Source organism: Podarcis filfolensis (genome assembly GCF_964270895.1).
Source record: "Podarcis filfolensis genome assembly, chromosome: 17".
Taxonomy (NCBI): domain Eukaryota; kingdom Metazoa; phylum Chordata; class Lepidosauria; order Squamata; family Lacertidae; genus Podarcis; species Podarcis filfolensis.
Window position 1 is genome coordinate 6,153,768 of NC_139621.1, and position 13,060 is coordinate 6,166,827.

General features: G+C 44.9%; 1 protein-coding gene across 1 annotated transcript; it reads right to left on the minus strand.

Annotated features, from left to right (window-relative positions):
• Positions 1-4,122: 4,122 nt before the first annotated feature.
• LOC310752210 (olfactory receptor 1L4-like) lies at positions 4,123-8,017 on the minus strand. Its single transcript, XM_083592085.1, has 2 exons — positions 7,573-8,017; positions 4,123-5,745 (listed from the first exon to the last, which is right to left on the minus strand). Exon 2 carries the CDS (start codon positions 5,734-5,736, stop codon positions 4,771-4,773), a length of 966 nt encoding a protein of 321 aa, XP_083448211.1. The 5' UTR covers positions 5,737-5,745; positions 7,573-8,017; the 3' UTR covers positions 4,123-4,770.
• Between the last annotated feature and the right edge of the window lie 5,043 nt (positions 8,018-13,060).

The window sequence follows — 13,060 nt, forward strand, 5'->3', positions numbered from 1 at the left end:
AGCAGACGCAGGTTGCAAACTCTGCGGGTTGCGAACATGCATCCCACACGGATCATGTTCACAACCCGAGCGTCCACTTTATTAGTACAGTGGTACCTTGGTTTACAACCATAATCTGTTCTGGAGGTCCATTTGTAAACCAAAGAAGGTTGTAACCCAAGGCGCGCTTTCGCTAATGGGGCCTGCAAAATTTTTTGTTCATAATCCCCCCAAAATGGGTTGTAATCCAAAAAAAGCTTGCAAACCGCACTTCCGGGTTTGACGTGTTTGTAATCCAAAACGCATGCAAACCAAGGTGCCACTGTACTTCTAAGGCCTGTGGACATTAGCAGGACCAAAACTCTGAAGAGAGTTCCTGATAAGGAAACAGCAGCAGGGATCATCTCTGGATCTCTGGACCTTGACACTGCTCATGCTGTCCAGTCAACTTCACTTTGGTTCACCCTGAACTCAGAGATAAACTCAGACCTCAGTCTTGGGATTCCATTGTTTCCATGCACACTCAACTTCCATATAGGTCCCTTAATTTATACAGGCCACTGTAGCTCAGTGGTAAAGCACTTGCTTGGCATGCACAAGGACCCAGGTTCAATCCCCACCATCTCTAGGTAGGGCTTGGAGAGACATCTATACCATGCAGTCAGAGCACACGCCTTGCCCCAAAGACTCTGGATGCTGTGGTTTATTAAGGGTACTGGGAATTGTAGTTTTGTGAGTGGCAAATTACAGTTCCTAAGATTCTTTGGGGAGGGGGAAATCATGTGCTTTAAATGTATGGTGTCGCTCTGAAACCCTGGAGAGCTGCTGTTAGCAATACTGAGCTAGCTGTGCTAGTGTTCTGCTAAGGCAGCTTCCAGAGTTCAAATTCTGACCCTCAGTTTGGGGCCTTGCAGGGTTGGAAGGTGAGGTTGTGTGGTGTGGAGGGGCTTTCCTGCATGAATCAGATGACTCTGGGGTGCTTGCTCAGTTTTTCCATCCAGCTATCCTTAATTCCCTGCCGTTTAAGGAGCAGCCAGTGTAGAACAGCGGAGTCAGATCTTAGTTCAAGTCCCTGCTCAGTCATGAAGCTCACTGACTTAAGTTGGGTCAGTCGCTGCCTCTCAGCCTAATCTACTCCACAGAATTGTTGTGGGGATTAAAAGAAGAGGGGGAGAACCATGTATGCCACCTTGAGCTCCTTGGAGAAAAAAGGTGATATGGAAACGCAACAAACAAACAAACAAACAAACAAACAAACAAACAAACAAACAAACATGTTCTTGCCCACCACTGTCTGTGGAGGAGTTATTGACCTGCCTCTGTTGCCTCTTGACCCTGTGATGAAATCCCATTCCTCTACATGTTGTCAGCTTCCTCACTACCACTTTACAAAGTTCCTCCCTGTCATCTTTCTGTGGAGATAAAATTCTCTTGAGAACAAGGAGCAGTGACCCAAGATATCTGGTTTCTTCCAGATATCCCCATGTGCTCCAAAAGCGCATTTTCTGTCCAGAAAGGTGGTGATGGGGAAATGTATTTCAGGAAAGACCTAATTTCTTTGAAATTGTGAAAAAATGAAATTGAGTTTATTAGCTACAGGTCAGGATACAACAACAACAACAACAGCAACAATTTATTATTTCTACCCCGCCCATCTGGCTGGGTTTCCCCAGCCACTCTGGGTGGCTTTCAACAGAACATTAAGAACAGAATAAAACTTCAAACATTAAAAACTTCCCTAAACAGGGCTGCCTTCAGATGTCTTCTAAAAATCGGATAGTTGTTTATTCCCTTGACATCTCATGGGAGGGCGTTCCACAGGGCGGGTGCCACTACTGAGAAGGCCCTCTGTCTGGTTCCCTGTAACCTCACTTATCACAGTGAGGGAACCACCAGAAGGCCCTCGGTGCTGGACTTCAGTGTCCGGGCTGAATGATGGGGGTGGAGCCAGACAGTCAATAGCCCTGGTTAACTCTGCATCCCAGTAGGCCACCAGGGCTACCAGGGAATCAGCTGGATGGCCATCATAGTGGGATAAAACATCCCCTACCACTCTCTGGAATCCATTTGGATCCATTAAGTGGTGGGAGCAGACCATCCAAAGTGGTCCCACCTCCTTGCAGAGGGAAAGGGTCAGTTGCACCAGGAAGTGATCCAACCATGGCACTTCTTTTGTTTCACTTTTACTTAGTTTCAGATCACTCACATCCATAGAGGTAAACACCAGGTCTAAGGCATGTCCACGACTATGAGTTGGGCCAAACTTATTCAGGGACAGCCCCATGGAGGCCATGCTTTCCACGAAGTCCCGAGTGGCCCCTTATAAGGTTGTGTCAGCATGGATGTTAAAATCCCCTAGGACAACCAAACTAGGTGTCTCCAGGAGAACATCCGCCACGACCTGAAGCAGCTCAGGCAGGGAAATCTTGGTGCAGCGGGGAGGCTGGTACACCAAAAGGAATCCTGTACTTCCCCTATTGTCCAACTTCCAGAACATGCATTCAAAAAACTGGGTCTTTCCGATAGGATGCCTGCTGCAAGCTAATGAATTCCTAAAAATCACTGCAACCCCCCCTCCCCGCCCACATGACCTGGGTTGCTGTGCGTAAGAGAAACCTGGTGGACAAGCAGCGGCAAGAACAGGCCCATCTGCTTCATCCAAACATGTCTCTGTTACACATGCCAGGTTAAGTCCTCCATCCAGGATCAAGTCGTGGATGACAACGTTCTTATGAATCATTGACCTGGCATTGCACAGCAGCACCTTAAGGCCACTTGGGTCTCCTTTGTTGATTCCAGTATCCTTCCGGTCAAGACCAGACCCGGAGGCAGGGATAGTGCTCTGATGACTAAACCTGCCTCCTTGGTAATAACATGGTCTGGTATTAGCATAACTCCTTGTTTGAAGGGACGCGGGTGGCGCTGTGGGTAAAACCTCAGCACCTAGGACTTGCCGATCATCAGGTCGGCGGTTCGAATCCCCGTGGCGGGGTGCACTCCCGTTGCTCGGTCCCAGCCCCTGCCAACCTAGCAGTTCGAAAGCACCCCCGGGTGCAAGGAGATAAATAGGGACCGCTTACTAGCGGGAAGGTAAATGGCGTTTCCGTGTGCTGCGCTGGCTCGCCAGATGCAGCTTGTCACGCTGGCCACGTGACCCGGAAGTGTCTTCGGACAGCGCTGGCCCCCGGCCTCTTAAGCGAGTTGGGCGCGCAACCCCAGAGTCGGACACGACTGGCCCGTACAGGCAGGGGTACCTTTACCTTTACTTGTTTGAAGCTTCCTGGGCTTATCATGAGTTGCAGGTTCAGAATGAGCCACTAGAGAGAGATGTTGCACTCCTGACTGAGGGTGACCGTGGAGCGGTGATTTGGGTGATGAAAGAGAACAAGATGCCTACCAGGGTGGATTGGCAGATGAAACTATTGGACTACACAGAGATGTAGGTTTTAAATAAGTCTTTTGAAATAGAATTTGGACACAATGGAGGACTGTAACTAGATGGACTTTTAATATGCAGTTAAAAAGTTACGCAAAGAATCCACAGAGGGGAGGAGGGAAGTCTTGAGATTTGGAAGAATCTTGTGTAAAAAAAATTATTACGGATGAATATGAATGTGAATGAATTTGTAAAACCAAATAAAGTTTATAAGAGAGAGAGAGAGAGAGAGAGAGAGAGAGAGAGAGAGAGAGAGAGAGAAGCTCTTTGGTTGCACCTGAGGTGTATCTGAATAATATCTGAAGGTGTACCTCTGTTGTTTCTTTTAAAATGCATTCAATAGCAATGTGTTATCAATGCAGGTCAAGTAATTCATTTTTAAAGTTAAAGGTATTTTTGCTTCTGGACAGGAAAACAATAATCTCAGGTGATCTGAAATATAAGCCCCACCCAACTATGTCCATAGCAGATTTTGAAGGGCTCTGTGAGTATTATTATTATTATTATTATTATTATTATTATTATTATTATTATATCCTGTCCTTCCTCCCAGGGTAGCAAACATTAAAAGATTAAATCAGTACAATAAAAAACACATTTAAAACAATTAAAAACAATCTAAAAATGTTTAGAATATCTGATTTTTTTTTTAAAAAAAGCAACCACAGACCCTCACAGTTATTAATTTTATGGCTGTCATAGCCAGTATATTTCAGCCATCAAATGCCTAGGTGAATAGGAATGTTTTAAAATTTCTTATAAATTTCAATAATGAAGGAGACAGATGCACTTTGCCAGGGAGGGCGTTCATGAAACCAGATTTAGGGAATGACCTGCCATGTGTCTTGTGTGCATGACATACTGAGACAGCCCCGTGGTTGTCATGGCACCCATGAGGTCATGAGCCGGCCCAGGCAAGGCGGATTCGACATTGATAGTGAAGTTCTCCAACAGTATACTAGAGAGTGCCACTGCTAGCATTGTGAGGGAGGTTGTTTGGCACCTGAATGATCAATAAACCAGCAAGATTCCTGTTCTGCCTCTGCTACCCAGCACCAAGTAAAAACCCTCCCATCCAGCTCCCAGACAGACTTCCCTCCTGTGGAGAACAATGGAATTTCTATGGAAGTTCCTTCTGGTCCCTCTGACGTTGACTGGTTCTGCACAGAATATCCAGGTGGGAAAGCTGGATAAGGTGAGGCCCTTCCAGCTCGCCTTATAAGACAGCCTTGATGACTGTCTACCAACCAATGGTGTCCTTCAAAGATCCATGCTTCTCCGACTCGCGCCTGATCTCTCATGTCTCTCACGATGCATCTCTCACAACTGATCATCGCAGGTTCCCCTCCTTCCCATCACGGCTTGACATTGTGTGGCTTCCCCAAAGCATGTCTTACTTTCTCCAATGCTCTGTGAAGGGCAGCTTTCATGTCTGCATTCCTCAGGGTGTAAATGAAAGGGTTGAGCATAGGGGTCACCACGGTGTACATGACGGTGGCAATCTTGTCCTTGTCCCCAGAGTAGCTGGAGAGGGGTCGGAAGTAGACTCCGATCGCTGAGCCGTAGAAGAGGGTGACCACAGTCAGGTGAGATGCGCAGGTTTGGAAGGCCTTGCTCCGGCCTTCGGAAGAAGACACCCGGAGCACAGCTCGGAAGATAAAAGCATAGGAGATGAGGATGAGGATGAAGTTCCCTATTATAATGCTGCCACCTTCGTAGAAATTCAGTATCTCATTGAGGTTCTTCTCAGAGCAAGCCATCACCAGCAAAGGCTGGGAGTCACAGAAGAAATGGTGGATGTGGCGAGGGGAACAGAAAGAGAGCCGGGACATCAGCATGGTGTGGAGCAAGGAGTGGAGGTGGGCCAGCAGCCAGGCAATGAATACCATCACATGACACCGCATGGGGCTCATCACCAAGGAATAGTGCAAGGGCTGGCAGATGGCCACAAAGCGGTCAAAGGCCATGGAGCCCAGGAGGAAGTTCTCAGTGATGGCGAAGGCCACAAAGAAGTACATCTGGGCCAGGCAGCCATCATAGGCAATGTTCTTGTGGCCTGTGTGAAGGTTGCGCAACATCTTGGGAATGGTGGTGGAGGTGAAGCAAACATCCACCAAGGAGAGGTGACTGAGGAAGAAGTACATGGGGACATGGAGGAGCTGGGCATCGGAGCGGATCAGGAGGATAATCAGCAGGTTCCCCAGCAAGTTCAGCAGGTACAGGGTGAGGAAGACAGCTAAGAGAAGGCGGTCCTGCTCTTGCCCACTGGACAAACCCAGCAAGATAAAATCAGGCTGGCTGGTGTGGTTCTCACTTTCCATGGGTTTGAGCTGGGGAGAGAGAAACACAGAAAAATAAGCTGAAAGCTGGGTGGGGTGCAAGGATAGGTAACTCTGTAGCTCACTTCAGTCCATCCAGCCACCATCATGTAATCCACGCTGACTCCCACCCAAGCACATGGCCTGACAGCTGTCCCCAAGTTGACCTCTGGCGTCTCCTTTAGTTAAAGAATTTTAGATGGCAGAACTGCCCCATTCCCTGGAGAGGCACTGTCGGACAGGCTAGGCTAGTCATCTTCGATCTCTTCAGACCTTCAAGACCAGTCTGCACCACAGACCCCATTTTCAATTGTTATATCAGGAGTGGGGAACATCTGGCTTGCAGGCTAAATTTGGCCCATAAAGGTTTGCCCACAATACCTTCTCTACATCAGCTGATTTGTTATACACTTATCTGGGAGAAGGTCTAAAAAGCTGGTGGGAATTAAAATGGGATACAAACATTGAAGAGGATAAATGGAACAATTTATGGATAAAAGCACCATATAAATCTCTGTCAGCAACTACTAGGGCACATTCACTAAAAACTGTGCACGGATGTTATTTAACACTGAGGTGCCTACACAAAGCACAATAGCTCTCTATTATGTTGGAGAGGATGCCAAATCGTAGGTACATACAAACATATGAGATGGGAATGTTTGCAAAAACTGAAGGTGGCAAGGGGAAAGGAAAAAACAAGATAATTTTTTACACTGTATGGGGTGGTTTTATTAAATATACAAAACAGAACACGGACTAGAAATACCTACAACATTTATTGCAATGTGATATAGACACAGCCCAACAAGACAACGACAAAAATCCACCAACAGCATACAAATCAATATGGCTAACCTGATCCAAAACACCAACCCACCCCACTCACACATGAAAACAAAGACCACCACAGCCAACCACAAATGAATAACCACACCCTGGGCCAACCCCAACCTCTCTCACCACCAAAGGAACACAAGTGAACAGCAGAGAACCTGCACAAGCAACGCTGACACCAAACCCCACATATATTAAGTAAAATAGAAACATCGCCACCCGACCCCACCCCCACCCATCTTTCCCCCCTCCACCTCCTCCCCCCTTTTCTTCCTAATGTCTCAACAAATGAAACTGATTTGTAAAAATGTTCCATTGGAAAAAATACGAGAGAGACATTGCACACACTTTTGTAAATCAACAAAATCTTTAATAATAATAAAAAGCAATGTGGTGTAGATCATTAGCCCACTCCTATTACTCTGTGTTTTCCAAGAAGAATTAATTTTACTGGTTTACTGTAATCACCTAATGATTGTGTACTGTAAAATATGTTTAGTATTTTAGCCCTGTGACCCATGTCATGTTTTATTATTTATGTGTGTACAATTTAGTAATGAGAAAATAAAAACAAAAAAATAAAACAGGGTAGGCAATGTGGTGCCCTCCAGATGTTGCTGGAAACCAGCTCCCATCAGCCTCAGGGGAGTTGTAGTACTCCCACAACATCTGGAGAATATCACATTGGCCACCCTGGTATAAAGGGTGACCTGACAGAGGTTGACTCCAGTTCTTTTCTCCCACCTGTCTATTGTGATAGAATGCCAAGGGAGTGTGGAATGGCCCAGGTGAGAAGTCTTCTTGGGAAAGAAGACCTGAATAGCCATTCATGCCAATCCCTTCTTGTACACAACTGTACATGTACCCACAAAGGTCTCATATGTTCACCCCATTTTTAAAGGGGCTAAGAAAGTAAATAGAAGGATTGGGGAGTTTGAGAAAGACAGAAGGAAGAGTCTTAATCCAGCCTCCCTCCTTATTTCCTATGCCCCCCCCCCGTACCTGCGTCCACCTGTCCAATACTGTAGGAGTTTCAGCTGTTTAGCCCTTGGGATCCTGATAGTATTAAGAAGGTGGTGGTTGCAGCACTGCTTCTCTGTCTGTAACTGGGAGAGCAGATACTGTAGTGGAGACTCAGCCTTCTCCTAAAGTCATAGGGCATGATGCATCCTCAGCAGAGAATACTGTAATTGGAATAAGGAGGGGTATATGAGCTGTTAATAGTCAATGCAGCAGCTAGTGGCATGGACAGCAAAACAGGGCTTTGTTTTTGTGTTGTTGTTTTTAACAGGGTGCGTCACATCAGCTAGGGACTTGTTAGCAGAATAGGGTGGCCTCAGTGGAATCCCACTCCCCAAGTTCTGCACTTATTTGGACTTCAGATCAGACCATGTATGTTCAAAATAGTGGAGAAACAACGTCTTGAAATCCTGCAGGACTCTCTGTCATTTTCCTAAGTTTGTAAAATGCTATACACTCATTTTCATGTTTCCCTTTACAATAACCCTATGGTGTGGTTGGGGGGGGGGGAGGTTGGAGCCTCTGGCCCTTCAGATGCTTCTGGACTACAATTCCCATCATCCATGGCCATTCACTGTGCCTCCTAGGCCTGATGGGAGTTGTTGTTCAGCAACGTCTGGAGAGCTGAAGGTTCCCCACCCCTGGCCTTGGGGTAGCTCACACTTATTCTCTTTTGGAGAAGGTGAACTGAGCTCTAAGGCCACTCAAAGGAGTCTATTGTTGAACTGCAATTTGATGCCTGGTTCCTTGGCTGTCCATAGGCACTGGACCATCATCTTTGGGTACTTTCTCTTTGTGAGGTTTCTCTCCCTGGTTCCATCTTGATGCATGGGAGTAGCTGAGGGAGAGAAAGCCTGATGTTAGAAGGAGGCAGATGATTTCAGTGGCAGTGGGATTGGGGAGAGGAAGGAGGGCAAGGAGCCCATTGGACCAGGGAAGGAGGCTATCAGCAACTCTTTGCAAGACAGAACCAGAGATCAGAACCCACAGCTCATTCACGCCACGCTGTTAATACCCTTTGAGGGTCCATAGAGTTTCAATTCAGGACAGTTTGGTGGGGCAGTCTGGGGTCACCACAGGCAAGGGGAATATTTGTCTTCCTTTCTCCTCTGTTGAGTGATTGGTTGTAATTCACTCACCCCATGTCCTCCAACATTTCTCCTATGAAAATAGAGACGTCCCATTCCATAAGGATAATTTTACTATTTATACCCAACACATCTTTCTGAGTTGCCCCAGCCACTCTGGACAGATTCCAACATATATAAAAACATAATCAAACATTAAATATTTTTAAAAAACCCGTTCCTATACAGGATTGCCTTTAGATGGCTCAGGGGTCAGATAACTCCATACCCTCCAACATTTCTCCAATGAAAATAGGGGCATCCTAAGGAAAAGTGGGGAAAGGATCAGATCAGAAACCGGGACAGCTTCTCTAATTCAGGGACGTCTCTGGAAAATAAAGACACTTGGAGGGTCTGTCATACAGAGAAAAGAAAAGTGCTACACTTATGCTGTGGTCAAAACTCCCTTCTCCCATTGGACACCTTGGTCTTTCTTCATCAGATCGGACAGTCAATTAATTGTTCTTTATTCTCTATTTATTTCATAAAATTTATACACTGCTTGGCTGTAAAAAACAACAACAAAAAACACCTCAAAAGGTAAAACAGTAAAAATTAAGAAAAAATTACAAATTCTACGTGGGGCTACCTTTGAAGGTGACTCACAAACTGCAATTAATCCAGAATGCGGCAGCTAGACTGGTGACTGGAAGTGGCCGCCCAGACCATATAACACCAGTCCTGAAAGATCTTCATTGGCTCCCAGTACGTTTCCGAGCACAATTCAAAGTGTTGGTGCTGACCTTTAAAGCCCTGAACGGCCTCGGTCCAGTATACCTGAAGGAGCGTCTCCACCCCCATCGTTCAGCCCGGACAATGAGATCCAGCGCCGAGGGCCTTCTGGTGGTTCCCTCATTGCGAGAAGTGAGGTTACAGGGAACCAGACAGAGGGCCTTCTTGGTAGTGGCGCCCACCCTGTGGAACACCCTTCCTTCAGATGTGAAGGAAATAAGCAGCTATCCTATCTTCAAAAGACATCTGAAGGCAGCCCTGTTCAGGGAAGTTTTTAATATTTAAAGCTGTATTGTTTTTAACACTTGATTGGGAGCTGCCCAGAGTGGCTGGGGAAACTCAGCCAGATGGGCGGGGTATAAATAATAAATTTATTATTATTATTATTATTATTATTATTATTATTATTACTTACATCTGTACATCATAGACTTCAATTCATTGTTGTTGATAGACTAAATTGTCAAAAAACTCATAAAATAAAATACCAGACATTTTAACAATAAATTTTCTTCCAAAGCATCTGACCTCCCATCCTTTCCATATTTCATACATTTTAAATCTGTTGCGTAAACATATCTACTCGTTTGGTAATAAAGGAAAGATATCTATGTCATTTCCCTTTTACATGAATTATTTACAGAGGTTGTTCAAAGGCTGCGGCCGAATTTAAGCTATAGCAACTGTTCTTGAGGTAATTCTTGAAAATTTCCCAATTTGAAATAAACTCTTGCTTAGGCTTGTTTTTGATCTTTTCTGAAAGATTGTCTAGTATTCTACAAGCTGCATTAGCCACTGTCATCTAGAGGGGATTTTATCACTTTTCCAATATGTAGCAATGAGTACCCTCACAGTTACTGTTGCATATAGAAAGATCCTTCTTGCATTCCAGGGAATATTGGGGCCCATAATACCAAGTAAGAATGATTCTGGTTTTTTTAAGCAGAGGTGCTTAGAACTTTAAAAAATAAGTTCTAAATAAATATCATTCCAAAAGACTTTGATCTTTTTACACACCCACCACATATGATACATGGTACCACCTGGTTCTCCACAGGTATTTGGGACACCAGAAGTGCAATATCTCTCTCTAGTGGCTCATTCTGAAACAACTGCAACCCATCATAAGCCCAGTAAGCCAGAAATAGACCAGAATCCTGCAGCTAATAAACACAATTTCACTTTACAATACTGTCTTGAGAATGAGGTCTTTCCTGGAACGCGTTTCTTTTCCACCCCTGTGGCTTCTGGGATGATGCAAGAACCAAGCTCTCTCAATTCACTACACCTCGTGCTCAAGATAATTCTGTCATTTCACAAAGATGACAAGGAGAAACTTCGTTGAGTGGCAGTGGGGAAAGCTGTGACATGTACAGGCACCAATTTGTGCAGGGGTTGAGTTCTAGGTCATTGTGCCTGATGGTGGAATGTGCATCAACTGGCCCACCCCGTTAGGCCCCACACCCTTTCCTGGCCACTTCTGGGTTGCATGTCAATTGGACGCGTATAAATTGGTCATTGTCTCTACAACAAATTGCAGAGAAGTCCCTAGTTAGAATAGAATAGAATAGAATTTATTGTTTATACCCCGTCCATCTGGCTGGGTTTCCCCAGCCACTCTGGGCGGCTTCCAACTAAGTATTAAAATACAGTAGTCTGTTAAACATTAAAAGCTTCCCTAAACAGGACTGCCTTCAGATGTCTTCTAAAGGTCTGGTAGTTGTTCTTCTCTTTGACATCTGGTGGGGGACGTTCCACAGGGCAGGCGCCACTACCAAGAAGGCCCTCTGCCTGGTTCCCTGTAACTTCGCTTCTTGCAGTGAGAGAACCGCCAGAAGGCCCTCGGTGCTGGACCTCAGTGTCCGGGCAGAACGATGGGGGTGGAGACGCTCCTTCAGGTATACTGGACTGAGGCAGTTTAGGGCTTTAAAGGTCAGCACCAACACTTTTAATTGTGCTCGGAAACGTACTGGTTGGGATAAAGAAGCAAATACGAGCTCTTAAGAATCAATGGAGCAGCTAGAGGCATGGAACACAAGAGTTTGTTGCTTTTTTTTTTTTTACAGAGTAATGTAAAAGGTAAAGGACCCCAGGAGGGCTAAGTCCAGTTAAAGGTAACTATGTGGTTGTGGCACTCATCTTGTTTTCAGGCTGAGGGAGCCAGTGTTTGTCCACAGACAACTTTCTGGGTCATGTGGCCAGCTTGACTAAACTGCTTCTGGCGCAATGGGACAGCAGGACATGTGCCAGAGCACATGGAAATGTCGTTTATCCTCCAGCCACAGTGGTACCTATTTATCTACTTGCACTAGTGTGCTTTTGAACTGCTAGGTTGGCAGGAACTGGGGCAGAGCAACGGGAGCTCACTCTGTCACTGGGAATCGAACTGCCGACCTTCCAATCGGCAAGCTCAAGAGGCTCGGTGGTTTGGACCACAGCGCCACCCGCTGCTTATTTCCCCCATTTTACAGAGTACATCACACCAGTTTGGGACATGTTAGCAAAATGGAGTGGCCTTGATGGAATTCCACTTCCCACGCTCATTGGACTTTAGACTGGACCATGTGTTGTGTTTGATCAGGGTCTTTCATGGAAACAATAAAAAAGTGAATGTATGATTAGAGGTAAAGTAATATTAGTTTCCTGCCCAGGTAGTATCATTTCTTTCAGCAAGTACTGATTCTGGTCACATCATTCACTTTACTCTTCCACAGTGTGAGATTTCAACTTGTTGATGCAGCTCCCACACTCTTCTCCACTGAATATATAAAACTGGCCCAAGGTCTCCTTTTTTAAATTTGTCATTTAATTTAAGAGATTTTCTTTTTTCTGGCAACTCATATTAAACTTCCTTTGCTATAAAGTAACTGTATATCCCAGTTGCTCTCAACACCCAATTAGGGCCTGCCTCCCCTAAGGCTACTTAAGTTCTCTGCAGAACAATTGTAATCTTACTTTTAAAAAGTTTGCTCATTAGCTTTTTCATTTGTTTACTTGTCATAATTGGCTGACAGCAGAGGGTGTCTCCTTAGGGGAATCTGGTAGAAAATTAGTTTTATTAATGAGCAATTCCATAAGGGTTAATTAATAGAGATTTTGTTTTGGCTCTAGCATCCCGTGATGAGATGTGTGTATGTTGTAGCAGATCTGCAGGGGACGAAGTCTGATAGTTAGAGTCTGATTGTTCCCCAGTAAGTTAAGTATAGCATCTATTGGCAAATATCCTCTCGTAAGTCTAAAACAAAGAACATTAAAAGCTAGCTTTTTTGTGGCATGCGACTCCATAGCAAAAGTTTACATCATCAGTAGGTATCGAGAAACAGTGGGTATATGATTTAGAAAGAACTTAATCAAAGAGCTCTCAGAGCCGTGTATATAATAAAATTGTAGATAAATCATATCAGAAATCCACAAAAACTATTAAAAACAGGTATATGTAAAATCAGTAAACTTTTAAAATAAAACTAGGTAACTAAACTATATAGCTGGCTAGGCTTGCTGATAGATATCTACCTCCGCTCCTGCCTGACACACACACAGGAGCTGATAGCTGATGTTAGCAGACAGCATGGCTGGATACTTAATTCTGACTGATAAGTAGGGTCATCAAA

Bases quoted from the DNA above. Each gene is read 5' to 3' on its own strand.
- LOC310752210 (XM_083592085.1), bottom strand. From the start codon at position 5,736: ATGGAAAGTGAGAACCACACCAGCCAGCCTGATTTTATCTTGCTGGGT.